At 35.0% G+C, this 22737-nt stretch overlaps 1 protein-coding gene across 1 annotated transcript in view; it reads right to left on the bottom strand.

Moving 5' to 3' along the window:
* Positions 1-22737, bottom strand: part of TBC1D32 (TBC1 domain family member 32) — a 325899-nt gene that overhangs the window by 13028 nt on the left and 290134 nt on the right. Inside the window, exon 33 of the mRNA XM_077162779.1 lies at positions 17573-17761. Coding sequence (XP_077018894.1) covers positions 17573-17761 — 189 coding nt within the window. The remainder of the gene's footprint in view (positions 1-17572; positions 17762-22737) is intronic.

Consider the following 22737-nt stretch of genomic DNA (forward strand, 5'->3'; position numbering starts at 1 on the left):
GTCTATTCATATTTTTTGCTCATTTTAAAGTGGGTTGCTTATTCTTTTGTTGTTGAGTTCTATAATGTCTTTATGTACATGGGATATCAAAACTTTATCTGGTATATGGTTTCCAAATATTTTTTCAGTGAGTTAGCTGCCTCTTCACCTTTCTGACAAAATCTTTTGAGGCACAGAAGTTTTTGATTCTCAGGAGCTCCCCTTTATCTATTTTTTCTTTCATTGCTTGTGCTTTGGGTGCAAAGTTCATAAACCTACCTCCTATTAGTTGGTCTTGAAGATGCTTTCCTGTTTTCTTCCAGAAGTTTTACAGTACTGGCTCTTAGATATAGGTCTTTGATTCATTGTGAGTGAATTTTTGTATAAGGTGTAAGATATGGGTCCTCTTTCATTCTTTTGACTATTGATGCTCAGTTTCCTCAAGTTCAATTATTGAAAAGATTATTCTCTCCCAATACAGATTTGGGAGACTTGTTGAAGAACAATTGACTATAAATTCTGTAGCCAATCTCTGCATTCTTGATTTGGTTCCATTCATCAACACTTCTATCTTTGTGTCAATACCATGCTGTTTTGATGGCTGTGACTTTGTAGTAAGCTTTAAAGTCAGGAAATGTTAATCCTCCTACTTACTCTTCTTTTTTAGAATATCTTTAGCTATTTATTTAGTTCCCTTCCAAATAATGAACTTGATAACTAGCTTTTCCAACCTATTATTCAAAATAGGTTGTTGGAGTTTGACTGTTATTCCATTGAATCTATAGTTCAATTTAGGTAGGATTGACATCTTAACAACATCTAACTTTCCTATCCATGAGCATGGGATATATTTCCATCTGTTTAGATCTTCTTTAATCTTTCAAACAATATTTTGTAGTTTTCTGAATACAGGTCCTTTACTTCCCTGGTTAAGCTTATTTCTAGATACCTGATTATTTTAGTGGCAATTTTAAATGGAATTTTTTCCTGAATTGTCTCCATATTTAGGTCATTATTTGCATATAGAAACATTTCTGATTTTTGTACATTAATCCTATATCTTGCCACTATACTAAATTTGTTTATTAACTCAAGTAGCTTTGTCATGGATTTCTCAGGATTTTCCAAGTATAGAAACATGTGGCTTCAAGCGATGAAAGTTTTACTTCTTCCTTACCTATTTGGATGCCTTTTCTTTCTTTCATCTGTCTAGGACTTCTAGAATCATGTTGAATAATAGTGGTGACAATGTGCACCTTTGTCTTATCACTAACGTTAAGGGGAAGGCTTCCAATTTCTCACCATTGAGAATGATACTGGCTATGGGTTATTCATATATGTCCTTTATGATGTTGAGGAACTATCCTATAATTCCTGCCTTTTGTAGTGTTTTTACCAGAAAAGGATATGAATTTTGTTGAATGCTTGTTCAGCATCAGTTGATATGATCATATTATTTCTCCCATTGAATTTATTAATATGCTGTATTACATTAACTGATTTTCTTTTGTTGAACCATTCTTGCATTTCCGGTATAAATACCACTTGGTTGTGATGTATAATTCTTTTAATGCATCATTGGATTCAATCTGCTAAAATTTTATTGAGGATTTTTGCATCCATGTTCATTATGGAAATTGGTCTGTAGTTTTCCTTTACTGTAACATCTCAATTCAGTTTTGGTACTAAAGTGATATTAGCTTCATAAAATGAGTTAGGTAATGATTCTTTTTCCATTTTTGATAATTTTTGAGCAGAGGTGGTGTTGGGTCTTTTTGGAATGTCTGATAAAATTCCTGTGAAGACATCCAGCCTTGGACTTTTCTTTGTAGGAAAGTTTTTGATAATAACTGAATCTCGTCATTTGTAATTGGTTTGCTAGGGTCTTCCATTTCTTCTTAAGACAGTGAGAATTCTCAAGAATTACCAATTTATCTTTCTAGAAATTTGTGCATTTCATCCAAGTTGTCTAATTTGTTGGCATATAGTTTTTCATAATATCCTTATGATTGTTTTTAATTTTTTCAGAATCCAAAGTAACAACTCCTTTCTCATTTCTAATTTTATTTGTACCTTCTCATTTTTTTTTCCTTTGTTAATCTACCAGGGGTCCAACAATTTTATTTTCTCAAAAAACCAACATTTAGGTTTTTTCTGTTTTTTTTTTTTATTAATTAACAGAAAAAAAAGAAATTAACCCAACATTTAGAAATCATACCATTCTACATATGCAATCAGTAATTCTTAACATCATCACATAGATGCATGATCATCGTTTCTTAGTACATTTGCATCGGTTTAGAGGAACTAGCAACACAACAGAAAAAGATATAGAATGTTAATATAGAGAAAAGAAATAAAAGTAATAATAATAGCAAAACAAAACAAAACAAAACAAAACAAAAAAAACCAATAGCTCAGATGCAGCTTCATTCAGTGTTTTAAAATGATTACTTTACACTTAGGTATTATTGTGCTGTCCATTTTTGAGTTTTTGTATCTAGTCCTGTTGCACAGTCTGTATCTCTTCAGCTCCAATTACCCATTATCTTACCCTGTTTCTAACTCCTGCTGGACTCTGTTACCAATGACATATTCCAAGTTTATTCTCGAATGTCCATTCACATCAGTGGGACCATACAGTATTTGTCCTTTAGTTTTTGGCTGAACTCACTCAGTATAATGTTCTCTAGGTCCATCCATGTTATTACATGCTTCATAAGTTTATCTTGTCTTAAAGCTGCATAATATTCCATCATATGTATATACCACAGTTTGGTTAGCCATTCTTCTGTTGATGGAAATTTTGGCCGTTTCCATCTCGTTGCAATTGTAAATAACGCTGCTATGAACATTGGTGTGCAAATGTCCGTTTGTGTCTTTGCCCTTAAGTCCTTTGAGTAGATACCTAGCAATGGTATTGCTGGGTTGTATGGCAATTCTATATTCAGCTTTTTGAGGAACCGCCAAATTACCTTCCACAGTGGTTGCACCATTTGACATTCCCACCAAAAGTGGATAAGTGTGCCTCTTTCTCCGCATCCTCTCCAGCACTTGTCATTTTCTGTTTTGTTGATAATGGCCATTCTGGTGGGTGTGAGATGATATCTCATTGTGGTTTTGATTTGCATTTCTCTAATGGCCAGGGACATTGAGCATCTCTTCATGTGCCTCTTGGCCATCCGTATTTCCTCTTCTGGTAGGTGTCTATTCAAGTCTTTTTCCCATTTCGTAATTGGGTTGGCTGTCTTTTTGTTGTTGAGTTGAACAATCTCTTTATAAATTCTGGATACTAGACCTTTATCTAATATGTCATTTCCAAATATTGTCTCCCATTGTGTAGGCTGTCTTTCTATTTTCTTGATGAAGTTCTTTGATGCACAAAAGTGTTTAATTTTGAGGAGCTCCCATTTATTTATTTCCTTCTTCAGTGCTCTTGCTTTAGGTTTAAGGTCCATAAAACTGCCTCCAATTGTAAGTTTCATAAGATATCTCCCTACATTTTCCTCTAACTGTTTTATGGTCTTAGACCTAATGTTTAGATCTTTGATCCATTTTGAGTTAACTTTTGTGTAGGGTGTGAGATATGGGTCTTCTTTCATTCTTTTGCATATGGATATCCAGTTCTCTAGGCACCATTTATTGAAGAGACAGTTCTGTCCCAGGTGAGTTGGCTCGACTGCCTTATCAAAGATCAAATGTCCATAGATGAGAGGGTCTATATCTGAGCACTCTATTCAATTCCATTGGTTGATATATCTATCTTTATGCCAATACCATGCTGTTTTGACCACTGTGGCTTCATAATATGCCTTAAAGTCAGGCAGTGCGAGACCTCCAGCTTCATTTTTTTTTTCCTCAAGATGTTTTTAGCAATTCAGGGCACCCTGCCCTTCCAGATAAATTTGCTTATTGGTTTTTCTATTTCTGAAAAATAAGTTGTTGGGATTTTGATTGGTATTGCATTGAATCTGTAGATCAATTTAAGTAGGATTGACATCTTAATTATATTTAGTCTTCAAATCCATGAACACGGTATGCCCTTCCATCTATTTAGGTCTTCTGTGATTTCTTTTAGCAGATTTTGTAGTTTTCTTTATATAGGTTTTTTGTCTCTTTAGTTAAATTTATTCCTAGGTATTTTATTCTTTTAGTTGCTATTGTAATGGGATTCGTTTCTTGATTTCCCCCTCAGCTTGTTCATTACTAGTGTATAGAAATGCTACAGATTTTTGAATGTTGATCTTGTAACCTGTTACTTTGCTGTACTCATTTATTATCTCTAGTAGTTTTGTTGTGGATTTTTCTGGGTTTTCGATGTATAGTATCATATCGTCTGCAAACAGTGATAGTTTTACTTCTTCCTTTCCAATTTTGATGCCTTGTATTTCTTTTTCTTGTCTAATTGCTCTGGCTAGAACCTCCAACACAATGTTGAATAATAGTGGTGATAGTGGACATCCTTGTCTTGTTCCTGATCTTAGGGGGAAAGTTTTCAATTTTTCCCCATTGAGGATGATATTAGCTGTGGGTTTTTCATATATTCCCTCTATCGTTTTAAGGAAGTTCCCTTGTATTCCTATCTTTTGAAGTGTTTTCAACAGGAAAGGATGTTGAATCTTGTCAAATGCCTTCTCTGCATCAATTGAGATGATCATGTGATTTTTCTGCTTTGATTTGTTGATATGGTATATTACATTAATTGATTTTCTTATGTTGAACCATCCTTGCATACCTGGGATGAATCCTACTTGGTCATGATGTATAATTCTTTTAATGTGTGGTTGGACATGATTTGCTAGAATTTTATTGAGGATTTTTGCATCTGTATTCATTAGAGAGATTGGTCTGTAGTTTTCTTTTCTTGTAATATCTTTGCCTGGTTTTGGTATGAGGGTGATGCTGGCTTCATAGAATGAATTAGGTAGTTTTCCCTCCGCTTCGATTTTTTTGAAGAATTTGAGGAGAGTTGGTACTAATTCTTTCTGGAATGTTTGATAGAATTCACATGTGAAGCCGTCTGGTCCTGGACTTTTCTTTTTAGGGAGCTTTTGAATGACTAATTCAATTTCTTTACTTGTGATTGGTTTGTTGAGGTCATCTATTTCTTCTTGAGTCAAAGTTAGTTGTTCATGTCTTTCCAGGAACCCGTCCATTTCATCTAAATTGTTGTATTTATTAGCGTAAAGTTGTTCATAGTATCCTGTTATTACCTCCTTTATTTCTGTGAGGTCAGTACTTATGTCTCCTCTTCCATTTCTGATCTTATTTATTTGCATCCTCTCTCTTCTTCTTTTTGTCAATCTTGCTAAGGGCCCATCAATCTTATTGATTTTCTCATAGAACCAACTTCTGGTCTTACTGATTTTCTCTATTGTTTTCATGTTTTCAATTTCATTTTTTCTGCTCTAATCTTTGTTATTTCTTTCCTTTTGCTTGCTTTGGGATTAGTTTGCTGTTCTTTCTCCAGTTCTTCCAAGTGGACAGTTAATTCCTACATTTTTGCCTTTTCTTCTTTTCTGATATAGGCATTTAGGGCAATAAATTTCCTTCTTAGCACTGCCTTTGCTGCGTCCCATAAGTTTTGATATGTTGTGTTTTCATTTTCATTCGCCTCGAGGTATTTACTAATTTCTCTTGCAATTTCTTCTTTGACCCACTTGTTGTTTAAGAGTGTCTGTTGAGCCTCCACGTATTTGTGAATTTTCTGGCACTCCGCCTATTATTGATTTCCAACTTCATTCCTTTATGATCCGACAAAGTGTTGTGTATGATTTCAATCTTTTTAAATTTGTTAAGACTTGCTTTGTGACCCAGCATATGGTCTATCTTTGAGAATGATCCATGAGCACTTGAGAAAAAGGTGTATCCTGCTGTTGTGGGATATAATGTCCTATAAATGTCTGTTAAGTCTAGCTCATTTATAGTAATATTCAGATTCTCTATTTCTTTATTGATCCTCTGTCTAGATGTTCTGTCCATTGATGAGAGTGGTGAATTGAAGTCTCCAACTATTATGGTATATCTATTTCCCTTTTCAATGTTTGCAGTGTATTCCTCACGTATTTTGGGGCATTCTGGTTCGGTGCGTAAATATTTATGATTGTTATGTCTTCTTGTTTAATTGTTCCTTTTATTAGTATATAGTGTCCTTCTTTGTCTCTTTTAACTGTTTTGCATTTGAAGTCTAATTTGTTGGATATTAGTATAGCCACTCCTGCTCTTTTCTGGTTGTTATTTGCATGAAATATCTTTTCCCAACCTTTCACTTTCAACCTATGTTTATCTTTGGGTCTAAGATGTGTTTCCTGTAGACAGCATATGGAAGGATCCTGTTTTTTAATCCATTCTGCCAGTCTATGTCTTTTGATTGGGGAATTCAGTCCATTAACATTTAGTGTTATTACTGTTTGGATAATATTTTCCTCTAACATTTTGCCTTTTGTATTATATATATCATATCTGACTTTCCTTCTCTCTACACTCTTCTCCATACCTCTCTCTTCTGTCTTTTCGTATCTGACTCTAGTGCTCCCTTTAGTATTTCTTGCAGAGCTGGTCTCTTGGTCACAAATTCTCTCAGTGACTTTTTGTCTGAGAATGTTTTAATTTCTCCCTCATTTTTGAAGGACAATTTTGCTGGATATAGGAGTCTTGGTTGGCAGTTTTTCTCTTTTAGTAATTTAAATATATCATTCCACTGTCTTCTAGCTTCCACGGTTTCTGCTGAGAAATCTACACATAGTCTTATTGGGTTTCCCTTGTATGTGATGGATTGTTTTTCTCTTGCTGCTTTCAAGAGCCTCTCTTTCTCTTTGACCTCTGACATTCTAACTAGTAAGTGTCTTGGAGAATGCCTATTTGGGTCTAATTTCTTTGGGGTGCGCTGCACTTCTTGGATCTGTAATTTTAGGTCTTTCATAAGAGTTGGGAAATTTTCAGTGATAATTTCTTCCATTAGTTTTTCTCCTCCTTTTCCTTTCTCTTCTCCTTCTGGGACACCCGCAACACATATATTTGTGTGGTTCATATTGTCCTTGAGTTCCCTGATACCCTGTTCAAATTTTTCCATTCTTTTCACGATAGTTTCTGTTTCTTTTTGGAATTCAGATGTTCCATCCTCCAAATCACTAATTCTATCTTCTGTCTCTTTAAATCTATCATTGTAGGTATCCATTGTTTTTTCCATCTTTTCTACTTTATCCTTCACTTCCATAAGCTCTGTGATGTTTTTTCAGTTTTTCTATTTCTTCTTTTTGTTCAGCCCATGTCTTCTTCATGTCCTCCCTCAATTTATCGATTTCGTTTTTGAAGAGGTTTTCCATTTCTGTTCGCATATTCAGCATTAGTTCTTTCAGCTCCTGTATCTCATTTGAACTATTGGTTTGTTCCTTTGACTGGGCCATATTTTCAATTTTCTGAGCGTGATCCATTATCTTCTGCTGGCCTCTGGGCATTTAGTCAGATTTCCCTGGGTGTTGGACCCAACAGGTTGAAAGATTTTTCTGTGAAATCTCTGGGTTCTGTTTTTCTTATCCTGCCCAGTAGGTGGCGCTCATGGCACTCGCTTGTCTGTGGGTTCCACCAGTAAAAGGTGTTGTGGGTCCTTTAACTTTGGAAAACTCTCGCCGTGGGGGAGGTTCGGCAGCCGAAGTGGCTTGGAAGAGTGCCAGCCGGCCCAGGGGTCCGAACGCGGGGAGGGTCGCCGGGCGCCGCAGCCCAGAGAGCGCCCGACCAAATTTCCTAGTCAGTCCGGGGCGCCAAGCATGGCGGGAGGGCGCCAGCTGCCGCAGCCCGGGAGAGTGCACCGTTCCCAGCCGGACCGGGAGTCACGTGTTTGGAAGGGACCCCCCCGGTCACCATTCTCCGCGGTCTGGGGATTTCCGACCCAACTCTCTCAGTTGGTCCGGGGGGCCTCGTGTGGTGGGGGCGCCAGCTGCCGCGGCCTGAGGGTATCGCCTGCCCAATTCTGCCAGCTGGCCTGGGAAGGAGGAAGCGGGGGCCTCCGGCCGCTTGCCGTCCCGCCCGGGAAAGCCCGCGCCCCTCGGCAATCTCACCGGAGCTGGTTCTCCCAGACAGTCAGCTGTTCAGGATGGGGTACGCCGTCCCTTTGATCTCCGTCATGGCTCCGGGAGCTGCTCTGTATCGTCTCTGCTCCCCCGGTAGCTGTTCTGGAGGAGGAAAGGTGAGGGTGGCAAGGCTGTCGAGGTCGGTGGCAGAGGAGCTGGTGAAGGCAGAAGAGGGCGCGGTGGTGGTTGGAGAGCCGCCAGAGCAGGAGGAGAAAGGGAAGGATAAGATGGCGGATGGAGCGCCGCCGGAGCAGAAGGGGAAAGAGAAGGGCAAGATGGCGGCGGAAGCGCCGCTGGCAGAGAAGGGGGAAGAGGAGGGCTGCTGGCTGGCGGCAGGAGTGCCGCCAGCGGGGAAAGAGGGAGAGGAAGGCTGGCTGGCTGGCGGCGGGAGCGCCATTGGCGGAGAAAGAGGGAGAGGAGGGCTGGCTGGTGGCAGGAGCGCCGCCGCGTGGAAAGAGGGAGAGGAGGGCTGGCTGGCTGGTGGCGGGAGCGCCGCCGGCGGGGAAAGAGGGAGAGGAGGGCTGGCTGGCTGGCGGCGGGAGCCAAACATTTAGTTTTCGTGATTGTTTCTATTGTTTCTTTGTTCTGCAGTTCATTTGTTTCTGCTTTAATCTTTGTTTATTTCTCTTCTTTTATTGACTCTGGGGTTAGTTTGCATTCTTTCTCTAGGTCCTCCAGTTGAGCAGTTAGGTCTGCTATTTTTGCTCATTCTTCTTTTTTAATGTGGGCATTTAGGGCAATAAATTTCGATCTCAACACTGCCTTTGCCACATCCCACAAGTTTTTGATATGTTATATTTTCATTTGCATTTGTCTCCAGAGTTTACCAATTTATCTAATAATTTCTTCTTTGACCTACTGATTGTTTAAAAGTGTGCTGTTTAATCTCTATATATTTGTAAAAGTTCTGGTCCTTTGATGACTGTTAATTTCCAACTTAATTTCAATGGGGTCAGAGAAAGTCCTTTAAATTACCATCATATATAAAAATGACTAAATTGCAATATTTTGGATGTATTCAATATTATATGATATGTACATACATTGCTACCCTCTATTGTTTGCATATAGAAATCCAGTTTCAAATATGTATCAACTGGCTTTCTTTTAATATTGAGAGATTTGATTAGAAGGGCCACCAAATTTAGGATCATATTTTAAAAAAAGGTAACCAGACAAGTCAATGAAAGACAAGTTGATAGATGAGAACGAACATGGAATTTGGATTAAAAAAAAAAGGGTTTAAACACACTATATTATTTACTAGATGTTCTGAGAAACTTCAGTTTTTGCATGTGTAAAATGTGGACAATAAAAGGACTGACCACATAGGGTTACTGTGTAGATTAAATATTTTTAAGTCTGAACTCCTTACCATGGACTGTAAGACCTTATATGATCTGACCCCTGCCTCCTCTCTTATCATTCTTCCTTTCTTTCCTTTTTCTGGCCACATTGGCCTTCTTGATGTATTCTAAGAGGGCCAAGTTCTTTTTCTTCTTTTTTTACCTCTGAGCTTTCGCACTTGCTTTCCTTATCATTTAGGCTTTTGCTCCGATGTCTTTGCATGGCTTTTTTCTGTGCTTCATTCACACCTCTGCTTACCTCTTCAAAGTGGTCTTCACTAACTCTTTATCTAAATAGTACCTCTAATTCACTCTCTATCCCCTTATCATACTTGATTTCCTTATAAGGCATATCAGTACCTGAAATATTATATATTCATTTATCTTCCAGTAAAATGTAACATCAATGTAGATAAGAACACGGCCTGCTTTGGGACTGCAAAAGTATATGGGACACAGCTTTTGCATAATCAGTGGATGAATTGGACAATAAGTGAATGGGCAATACCTGTAAAGGACTTTGCCTAGTGCCTGGCATACCATAAACACTCAAGGTATTAAAATTAGTCAGAATAATAATGAGAACACATAGTTTATTAACTGATGGTCTTTGAAATAGTTGGACTAAATCTTCTTGGCCACACTGCAGACATGTAATGTTATACCTGGAAAGGTCCATCATGGATTAGGGACTGCAGTCTCTGAACTCTAACACCTTACCACGAATATAAGGGAATCACGCACCTAAAATATTAAAATATTCTTTTCTTGCAACTTCTCAGGAATGTGCCCATTATGAAAAACAAGTTATAACTATGCTTTCAAATCTCCTTACACCAGTTGTAGCTTAAAAAAAAATAATGTGGCTATTAATTTCCAGTAGAAATGTTTCTAGAGCTACCATAAGCCCCAAAGGCCTTGCAAGTTGAATTTAAGATAAGGCCCTTAAGAATGATACATAGATACAAGCTGTAAACATGCCTGTCTCACTTTGTAATGTTTATGGCCAAGGTAAGCTATTTTCTGATATGCTCTTTCCCAAATATTAGACTATTAGTGCATTTGCAAGGTGATGGTTTTTAAATGTAATATCTCTTTATGAAATAAATTATGGAGGAAAGAAGATAAGTTTGAGTAGGCCAAATTGGAACCAAGAGTCAATTTTTATTAACGACCACCAGGAGGCATAAAAAATAAAAATTTACCACAATGTGTAGAACTTACCATACCCTGAGGTATTTTAACAAAGAATTTGCATTTCTGTAAAATCTCATATAGGACCCATCAAATTATATAGTAAAAGTCACTTGAGAGAAGGGAGTTTTATGAATATAGCTCTGCTCTTTACCCTTGTTACAACCTTTTTTGTGTTGTGCCTAACCTATCATATGAAAAGGATCTTCCTCCCAGTCAGAGACATGGAAATATAAACAACCTGAAAGCAATGTTGTTTTTTTCCCTTGGAGTGCTTCATTTACAAATTCTTGGATTCAACACCCCTAAAACTTCTGAATCCCTGATGTTGGCATCCTGGATTCTGCTTTATTAACAAATTCTAAAACTTAACAGTTTCATCCATACTAAAGGTTTCAAGCTATTTGAGATTTTACACTAAACTTTGACAACTCAGGACGCTACCATGGAAATTCTGATTTAGTACATCTGAGCAGGGGTCTCGTTAAATCAATTTTCATAAGGAATCAAGTGATCCTTAGGATCAGAGAGCTTTAAATAGATTATGTGATCAGGACAGAATATGAGGTTCTTAAACATTTTGGTTAGAGTATGTGGTTCTTAAAGGTTTTAAACCAGTTGAGGGAGACTTGGGCATATGTGGTAATGAGAGAAATGACTCAGTTTTGGTTGAGCCAATGTGAGAACCTGTTCAGATATAGTGTAAGACAACATTCCTGGGCACATCTTAAGGTTATGCTAATGCCAGGTATTATCACATGAGATGTTAAGAAGTCTCAAAGGATGAGGAAAAAGGGCAAGTGTAGTATAGCTATTGATGTAGGAGAAAATCCTGTTTCCTTGGCTGTGGTCTCCACACATCCTTGTTTTAACAAAGAAGCAAGAATAAGATAGAGATGGGACAGGAATATAGAAACTCAGATAAAATTTTTTGAAGAACTTGCTATGTGCCAAAATATGTTCTAGAAATGACTTACAGATATCATCATCTCATTTCATTCTCCAACAATCCTACGTAATAGGTACTACTTCACCCCCAATCATCCAGATTTGGGAAATGAGCTATAGAAAAGTTAACCAATGTGCCCAACCTTACAGAGTCAGTGAGTGACAGCTAGAATTTTAGTGCAGGTTCACTCAAGGACAATGCAGAAAACATATCTGCAAACTGTAGTTTGACACGGCACTAAACATATTTTATTTATTTACTCAGATAGTGAATTATTTTTAATACTATGTATATATTTTTAAAAGGCTTAATATTCAATCAGTTTTTCTCACACTGATCTCCATTTCTTAACCTTGTCAACATATTCTTGTAACAGCAGCTGTCAACAGCAACAACAAAAACTCCTTTTTGACAGGTCACTGATTGTGTTGAAATTAATATTTTTTGATAATTATAAACTGATTTTATCATAATATGTGGGATTTAATTGAAGTGTTTTAATTAAGTATTTGAGCTCTCATCACCCCTGATTTTCACTGGAAGGCAATATCTTGGCTTGGCATTTCAATGAAGTTTGTCCTCAGGTTGATTTCACAAACTAGAAACGAGATCACTGCCAGCACTTTGACATGCTGGAGAGGAATGTAATACAGCCATTCAAATCAGCTAAAACATGAACTACTATTAAAGCATAAACTACTATTAGCTCTCTTAGGAAACCTGTGTGTGTGTGAGAGAGAGAGAGATAAAATGAAAATAAAATAATCTTTACATTTTCCAGCCCACTGAGATCTTTGAGAATATTCATTTTGTGGAAGATGTTTGATTCTGCTGGAGTTGTCATGCGCACAGATATCCTGAGCCATCATTAATCACAGATAAAAATGTTCCAGATCCCAGGCCCAAGGACTGAATCCTTCAGTATATCATCAGAGGATGCCTTCTAGCTTAGTACTTATCTATGAATCATTACAGAGTGGGAATAATGCATTTAACTGCTCTATTATTAGTCCACATTTTTGTTGTATATACAAGGATACTGTGAAAAACTTAGACAACATCTTGCTGATATCAGCTTATTATACCCATGGCATTCCACTAATCTAGCATTTTAAAATTTAATTTAAATTAAAGTTAATTTAATTAAATTCAATTTAAATTTTCAGTGATTTAATCAAAAACAAGTTTTTATGTATTTCAGTGAACGCAGACTGCCTATTAGTGTTTACCATTTTCTAATCTAAGATATTCCAAGTCATCTTTTTTAATATATTGATTTAGAATCATGAAGAACTCTTCAGCGGGTTATCAGAAATATAGGCAGTGAGTCTAGACTCTCAATTACCTAGTTTAAAATCTTGAGCCTAAATCACACTGAATACAAATGGGTTGATATTTTCTCTAAACTATATGCTTCAGACAGATTTTTAATCTTATAGCAATACGTTTATCATGTAATTTTCTGTCAATACTCGAAACAAACAAAAAGTACTGAATATTTCCAATCTTCCACTATCTATTGCATTCTCTCAAGTCAAGATTTTGGAAAGTAATTCAATTTGGTCTGGTTATTTGAATTCAATTACAAGTCAGATGTCTGTTCTATTTTTACATAATGATTTGCTATTCTCTTTTTTAAAAAGTTGTTTTATTATAAAGGAAGTGTGGGCTCATTCCTCAAAAATATTAAGGAACATATTTTTGTTCCTTAATCAAAAGGAACCAAAATGGTTCCAAAATCAAACCATAAATATATACAATAAAATTTAAAAGTTTCCCGTTCTCTTTCTCCATCTCCCTTTCCAGAAGCAATCATTATTAAAAATCTGGTGTATATCCTAAGAACATTCTATTATATATATAAACACACAAATACATATACAAACCAATATATATATAGCATAACATATATATGCATACTATGTAAAAATAGAAGTTCTACACATATATGCATTATAACATTCATATATATATATATGACAAAGCAAGTTCTTCAACTTTGAAAATTATTCCCACATTTCTACATCTTCATCTATCTTGTTGTTTTTAGTAGCTATGTGGTATTCTAATCTATTTGTTCATAGACATTTAGACTCTTTTTACAAACATGCTGTGATGAAATTTCTTATACATAGGTTTTGGTATAAATCATTTATGTGTCCTAAGAGAGGAATAGATTGATAAAATCATATGTGCAATGATTATTTTGAATTCACTTTTAAAATAAAGGAGACATTCCTACCAATATTTGAGTTCCTGCTGACCTACATACAACTTTACCATCTTGAATATATCATATATGCTAAGTTGATGAGTGAGACATGGCATGTCGTTGTGATTTTACTTTTCATTTTCTTCATTAAGAATCCAATTGAGCTAGTGATAAATGAAAGGGAGGGGTAAGGGGTATGGTATGTATACATTTTTTTTGTTGTCTTTTTATTTCTTTTTCAGAATTGATGCAAATGTTCTAAGAAATGATCATTTTGATGAATATGGAAACTATGTGATGATATTGTGAATTACTGATTATATATATAAAATGAAATGATCACATGTTAAGAATGTGTTTATTTAAAAATTTAAACAATTTTTAAAAAGAATGCAATTGAGTATCTTTTCATATTCATTGGTCATTCATGTTTTGTTTTCTGCATTTTTTCTATTGGGAGATTCATCCATTTTTCCTTTTGATTGATAATAACTCAATATTTTAAAGAAATTAGCCCCTTATCATTCATTTTTGTAAGGAGAATCATTCTCTTTCCCCATATACTACTGCCTCTGCCACTCAGAAAGGAAATGGTGCTAAATACTAAAAATTACGCATGTGCTCTCAATTTTTCACACATTCCTTGCCATAGGTGGATGAGTATTTGATTTTGTTGGAAAGGTTAGGAAAAGGAAAATTGTGTATGTCAAACATACACTCCATGGTTTACTCTTTCTCAGGATTTGTCTGCCTGCAAGTCCACTGGTGCTCTTTGTTTTCTGCAGCTATATGCAGTAAGCTGTCTAGAGCAAGGCTTTCCTGCCTTAACTATTCTGCTATGCCTAGGCTGGACAATCAGTCTAATTTAAGGGGTAATTAGTAGGGTTCAGGTTTAAGCCAAATTCTCTCATTTAACTTTATCAGTATTAAACTACATTAATCCCTAAGTGACCCTAGTGTGTACTTTTCAAACAGAAATGGTGAATGTTAGCCTCTACCCAGACCCTCAAGGGTATGGTACAAACCTCCCCCAACTCCCAGTGTCTGTAGTTCTACTGAGTTTTGTGATGATTTTTAAGCTTTTATGTTGTCAATTTTACTGATCATTTCCTTTATGGTACTAGGATTTCATGTTACATTAGACTTTCCCTATTCCAAAACTATAAACATTACCTCCCCTATATGAAGCTCACTTTTTTTGGCAGAGAAGATGCACTTTTTTTGGCAGAGAAGGTTTGTTGGTTATAGAGCATTCATCTTGGGGGATTATATAAGGTAATGTTAGAAAGGTGGGTTAAGGCTGGACAATGGAGAGGACAGATGATGGACTGAGTGTGAGCGTTATCTTTTATACAATGTAGAGGTACGCTCTATATTCAGGGAATAACATATAATAAGAATATTATATAAGAATATAAGAATATTAGTTATACACAAGCCTGAGATTTTGGATTAGAGAGTATAAAACAATTGCCAAGGAGCAATCTCAGTAACTGTAGTCAACTAAGGACCCCCCAATTAGGGGAGGTCTTCCTAGAAATGAAATTTATTTCATTAATGACCATTTTATAATTGATTAACATATGGATAGATGACAATGGTGCACATATATTAATATAGTTAGCAAACAAAGATTATTACAGGGCTTAATTGAGTAGTTACAGAGGTATATAAATGCAAATTTAAGGAAACTACAAGAGAATTTATCTTACCACAAGAAAAATGAATGTCAGTCAAAAGAGAACAGTGAACTTAAAACCTACTTCCTGAAAATAAAACAAAAAATAATGTGAAGTCATAGTACCAATCAGAAAAGCATTTTTCCTAATTCCTCAGATGAATGTGAACAGCAGTAGTAAAAAAGAAGGTAGTCTAGGACAAGCGCTGAAATTAACTCTGTGCCAACATGTTCTTAGTTTGAATTCAAACCAACTTGATTCAGATTTTAGCAATTTAAACTGGACATAGGTAGTAGAAATGATATTTCTTTCCCATTTAACAACCCTTTAGTTTTAAATTGATAGCATTCTACCCGGAGCATAATGGAGTCTGCGACACATTTACAGAGGTCACCATTTGCAAGCCATATTGCAACTTTTCCCTGCAGCAGTCAAGAGAGGGATGAAATTGCAACAATCAACAACATTAATCAGATTTAAAGATAATGAAAGGTAAAGTCATCCTTCTGGCAGGGAGGAAGATGAGTGACAAACATTTGAAAAACTGCATTATTCACTGTGAATAAATTAAGTTCACTCGTATTTCCCTTTATATATATTTGCATTTTTTTTTATTCTATCAACAGATATCTGTCGAGCACCGACTATCTGCCAGATACTGCTTATGGCACTAAAAATACATCAGTAAATGAAAAAGACAAAGAAGTCCTCATGGAGATTACACATTTTACTGAAGATGGATAAAACATACATAAAATAATTTCAGGTAGTGATAAACAATATAAAATAAAATAAAGTGAGACAAGAGAATAGAAATTTGTGGCTTAAGGGGAGGGGGATATTCAGATATAAAAGTCAAGAAAATTTTCAGATTCTGAAATTCCTTTAACTGGCCACCAAACTGATGACAATATTCCTTACTGACAATGAACCCACATTTTGTCCTCAATATAATTTCAATTTTTTTAAACACTCCCTTATTATTCTTAATTACTTCTTACAGATCATTCCTTCCTTTTCCTGTCTTCATTTTCCTTCTACATGTGCAATCAGTGTCTTGGTATCCTTTTTCATGAACAATGTTCCTTAGAGTACAGTTTTGGTGACATGCATTGGAAGTTTTAAGACCTTTAAACTCAGTGTTTATGAAATAAAAATGCCGGATAATTAGGTTGTCTTAAATGATGAATGCCATTTATTCAAAAAAAAAAGCATGGTTAAATGGAAAAAAACTCTAGCAACTATCTAATGGTAAAGAATAAAGATAAAATTAAGTTACACAGAAGTTATCTGCTGTCAGAAAAAACCTAGCAAATGATACATGTTGGTTTTGGTTTACACATGCAGTGGTGAAAAGTAGTGGGGTAGGGAGCATGCTTAAAATTCAAGGAAATAGGGCCGGCCACGGCGGCCCACTGGCAGCGTTCTCGCCTGCCATGCTGGACACACTGGTTTGATTCCCCGGGCCTGCCCATGTAAAACAAAACAAACAAACAAAAAAAAAAAATTCAAGGAAATATTTTAACTTAAAACAAATACAGTTGTAGCAGAACATTTCCATCAGGAAACTGTATGCAGGGATGTGCTTATTCACCATGCATTCCAAAGTCATATTCCTGTGACAAATTAAGCAGCTTTGTCTTGTTTTAAATATTAATTTTTAAATGGTAGTGTTGTTAAAAAGTGTTTTAGTAGAATTTCATGAAAATCTTTAATAAAAATGGTAAGAAGTTGTGAAAAATCCGATACAAGTGAAGGTTTAGAAAATCACATTAAATGTTTTTAAAAAATAACAAACCTCTGTACTAACATGATAATTTGAAATTTCATTAATCATAGGAATATAAAAAGTACATCTTTTGATATACCATATTGGTTAAGAACAAAGTTTTAGATTTAGACAGCTTAACTTCAGCATTTAACTTCGTATTTTAGCTCCACTACACATTAGCTATATAACCCTGAGCAATTTACTTAACCCTGTGCCTCAGATTCCTCATCTCTAAAATGGGGATAATATAGTACCTACTTCTCAGAGCTGTTTTTAGGATTGGGTGAGTGTTTAGAAAATCTGACACTAGGGACACAATAAATATTAGTCATTAACTTAACCAACATTTTTCCATAGTGATAAACATACTTACTTTTAGGAAAACCTGCAGATCTTGAGTCTGGGTATGCTGTAGAATGTCTTTTTGTAGATGTTTGAATATAGCAATACAGATATACACTTGATAATCAGGACCAAGGAAAATACAAGTAGCAATATAATGGCAAATTTCCATCCAATCTAAATAATTCCAAAAACACTGAGTTATCCATTGTAGGCAAATCTAGGAAAAAAAAAAGTCAGTTCATTAGAAAGCTTATAAAATCATATTTGGCTTTCAAAAAGCAGTGACCAGTAACTCACAAAAACTTGAAAAGCTTAGTGTTTCAGAAAAAGTAGAAAGGCACTGTGCATAGAAGTCTATTGCTCAATGCTTGAGAAAACTCATGGCTATGGAAGTCAGTACTTAGGGGTAACTGATGATGTTCACAGTTGTGGTAGTTAGATTCAGTTGTCAACTTGGCCAGGTGAAGGTACCTAGTTCTGTTGCTGTGGACACGAGCCAATGGTATGTAAACCTCATCTGTTGCTAATTACAACTGCAGTCGCCTAGGAGGCGTGCCTGCTGCAATGAATGGTGTTTGACTTAATTGGCTGGTGCTTAAATGAGAGAGCTCAATGTAGCACAGCCCAAGCAGCTCAGCATACCTCATCTCAGCACTGGCAGCTCAGCCCAGGCCTTTGGAGATGCAGAAAGGAAACCACCCCGGGGAAAGTTGTTGGAACCCAGAGGCCTGGAGAGAAGGCCAGCAGAGTTCACCCTGAGCCTTTCCAGGTAAGAACGAACCTCAGTTGAAAGTTAGCTGCTTTTCCTCTGAAGAAATAACTAAATGAATCCCCTTTTATTAAAAGCCAATCATCTCTGGTGTGTTGCATTCCAGCAGCTAGCAAATCAAAACAACAGTGTTCAATACTTATTGCAGAATGCCTTCTTTATACATATTATCCTTCTCTTACCTATAACAAAAATCTTCTCTCTATAGAATACAAATGTTAAGAGACTATTTTAATTTGGAGTTGAAATTTTTCTATCTTACATATAATCACAGATGCATAAGTATGCAGATGACAGATTGCTAAATGTTACATTAATGTAAATGGACTCTTGCTGAATCAGAAAACAATTTTAACTAAATAGAATTACATAATATAAAAACTGGGAGTTAACATAGAGAATAATTCAAATGAGATTTTTACGAAAAGATGTTTCTTTCCACCTCCTCATTTATCTTATTTTTGCAATAACATTTGTTCAGATTACAAAAGCAGTACATGTTCATTGGTGGAATATGCAGAAAAGTTTAAGGAAAAAAATAACAGATTAACCTTGTTAACATTTTGGCCCATTAATTTCAGTATTTTAATTTTCATTTAAAATTTACAAATTATCTTACCATTGAGGAAAGATTCCTTTGTTAAACCTCTCTTCTTTAGTTTTATGGGTTATTGGGGGAGGGGGTGGAGAACTATGAAAACAAGGTAACACCTCAATTTGCCATAGACATAGAAGATATAGATATACAACTTTTCCTTTTTATTCTTTTTGTCCTTTTAAAAATATATATTCTTGAGTAGTTTCTAAGATTTGCTCTATATATTCCTAATCCAATTTTTTTGGCCTGCTGATTCTGCTCTTAACTATCTTCAATACGGTATTATCAATTTTTATTTTCCATACATCATTACTCATGTTACCCAGTAAGCTTTTAATCACAGCTATTATGGGCATATATTTTCATCTCATTTTTGGGCCACATTTCTCTATTATCAAAACGCCAACTATATATGCTCAAATGTTTACCATTTTTTATTACAATTTTGTTCTCAGGGATAAGATTTTCCTTCGCAACTGTAATATTCCCCTTCTACTATAGTCCACATTCTTTATTTAATAGAGTCTATGGTTTGAACTCATTATTGAATTAGGAGTTATCTATGGGTGCCCAATATGTGTAAACAGACAGGATTTGTTAAATTTCCCTTGGTTCTAACTTTACTACTTACTTGTCACTAATAGGAAGGAGTCTCCCAAATTTTGACCTGGAGGTTAAGTTGGCATGTAGAATTTATTACCAACTTCCAAAGATCACCTACTATCCATGCAGTGTGGCTCTGCTAGACTAGGAGGAAATATCTCCTGCTTCTACTTGACTAGACAGTTTATATTCTCTATAGTTTTGCCTTTTTCATAATGTCACAGAGTCAGACTATTACCTGCCACTTAGCAATATGAATTTAAGGTTCCTCCATGTCTTTCTGTGGCTTGATATCTCATTTCTTTTTAATCAATGAATAATGTTCTATTGTATGATATATCAGTTTAACCATTCACATATTGAAGGACATCTTGATTGCTTCTTAGTTTTGGCAATTATGAATAAAGCTGCTATTCACGTCCATATGCAAGTTTTTGTGTAGACATAAGTTTTCTACTCATTTTGGTAAATTCAAAGGAGAACAACTGCTGGATTGTGTGGGAAGACAAAAAGTTCTTCTAAAATGTCTGTAGCAGTTTGCATTCCCACTAGCAATAAAGTTCTATTGGTCCACATCAGCAGCAGCATTTGATGTCATCTGTTCTAGATTTTAGCCACCTAATAAGTGTGTTACGGTATCTCACTGTGTTTTAATTTGCAAATGTTTAATGATATATTATCTTTTTCGATATTTCATATGCTTATTTGCCTTGTCCATACACGTAGTTTTTGGTGAAGTGTCTATTCAGATCATCTGTCCATTTTCTAATTGGGTTGTTGGTTTTCTTATTGTTAAGTGTTATGAGTTCTTTATATATTTTGAATACATGGTATATCTTGGATACAGGATATGTATCTAATATTTTCTCCAAGTCTGTGGCTTGACTTTTATTCTCTTAATAAACATTATTTTTCTCACCTTTGCTTCTCTTAACAAAATATCCTATATATCACTTTATAATATTACATAGAAATATTTACAACCGCATAGTATTCCTCTGTGAATACAGTATATTCAACCAAGCCCCTATTTATGGAAATTTGAATTGTTTCCAGTCTTTTGATATTATAAATTGTGTTATAAAAATATGCATGTGCATATGTATTTTCACATTTTTGAAAGTTTATCTCTGGGATAGATTTCTTTAATGGGGGGATACTGGGTCAAAAGGTAAATGCATATGTGATTTTTCTTGAAACTGGCAAGTTCCCTTAATAAGTCTTAAAAATGTACTATTATATTTTCAAAACCAATGGGCTGAATCCTTATAGTCATTAAAAAACTATTTTTATCAGTAATTTATGAAAAGGTTTAGAAAGAAAGCGAAACTACTGAATTAAGTTTGCTTTTACAGTAAACAAATGTTTCTAAGAACTAATTATACCTTTTAAAATTTAAGTAGCCTTTTTGGCTTATAAGAAAGGAAAATCATTTGCACAATATGTATCAAAATACTCCAAAGCTTCCTAGGAAATATCTCTCCTCAATCATATTTAAGCTTATGCTTAAAATACTTTTTTAGGAATTATGATGCAGCACTGAGATATGCACATTTTATGTGATATAAATTATTTTCACTTGTATCTAGATTTAAAAAATCTTCAAAGAATTCCTTAAGAGTTAAGTCACAAAAAAATTTTGGTTAAAATTTTAATTTATGGATATCTGATTAAATCAAAAGAGCTATGACTTCTAAATGATCATGTTTTACGATTCAAAGACAGAATTTTAACAACTCTTCTGGTCTTATTTTATTTGGTCTCAACACACAAAGACTGCTAATAAAGTAGGAAAGAAAACTAATTTCAGAATGAAAAAATGTGGTGTCAAGTAACATCTATACTATTTGGGGGACCCCAGTAAGTCAACTCACTTAACTGATCCTGAATTTTTCCATCTGTCCCAGGAACACAGTTAAACTTTGAAATGAAATGACTGCAAAATATTATTTTTTAAACTTCAAGGAGTTATTATAAACATAAGGTATTATTTTTACAGACTTCTAAGTAGGACATTATGCCTGATACTCAAGGACTGGAAGATTAGTTAGGCATGTATTTCCATACCTTCAAAGAACTTCAACTAGTAAGAGAGAGGTAAGACACAAACAACTATCCTACAAAGTAGTATATATACTCCTATCAAAAGAGAGGTACAGAAGCAGTATAAAAATTCAGAGCACAATCATGAACTTGTAGATGATCCAGAAAGTTAGTATAACATTTGGACAGGTGTTAAAGGATAAGTACTTGACAAGTAAGATGGAGCAAGGGAGGGAGAAGGGTTAACTTCAAGTTGAAGGAACAGCTTGAATAACACTAGGAGAGAGGAAAGCCTGGGGGTATACACATTAATAAATTTGACTATGAACAAGAGTATTTCCATTCTTGATGACTTGGATTTGTAAAATTTTACTTTTTCAAAAAGTACTACAACACAAAATATGAAATGATGAAAACAGTTTTCTTTAATCTTGCTTTTGAAATGGGGGGAAGAAAAATTTAGCAAGTGAGGAAAACCAAACAGGTTTTCTAGAATATATCCAGAGGGCTATCCATGTAAGCCCATTTGCCAACATAATATAAAATATATTAAACAAAGTATTTTAACAAAGGAAAAAACTGATCAAAAAGTTCATTACAACATACGATTTCTGTTGATCATTTAAAAAAGAAGAATACACATTTGAGTTTCTATCTTCCTTCAAATCTTAGTTACTCTTTAAAGAAATCTCTAATCAACAAATATGCATTACTAACTATACTTAATTTCTTTTGGCATCCTTTTGAGCCTATTATTTTTACTCTAGAGATCAGTATATTTCATTTATTAGCATGCTTTCAAATTCTTCACTAATTAGTCACTCTTTTAGTGTCTAAAAATATGTAACTTTAAAAAGAATAGCTCCCAATTAAGATCAAAATGAATAAGCCTTGAAATAAAATTTTTATTCAAATAACTACTTACCTACATGTATCTATTTGGTTACTTGAAAGCTGTTTTCATATTTTATAATTAGCAATAAAATGGCAAATAATATCAACAAAGCAATGAAATATACTTCTTAACGCACAATATGGTTTAGCTCCAATACGCAGCCATTAGAAAGGTATTTTTACATTAGAAAATTTAAGAAAAATAACATTCCCCTTCAGAAATAATTTCTCTGGCTTTTATTAAATAAATTTGCTATTTGTACGCAGTTTCCCATTGATACATATA

This window comes from Tamandua tetradactyla, chromosome 5 (assembly GCF_023851605.1).
Source record: "Tamandua tetradactyla isolate mTamTet1 chromosome 5, mTamTet1.pri, whole genome shotgun sequence".
NCBI lineage: Eukaryota > Metazoa > Chordata > Mammalia > Pilosa > Myrmecophagidae > Tamandua > Tamandua tetradactyla.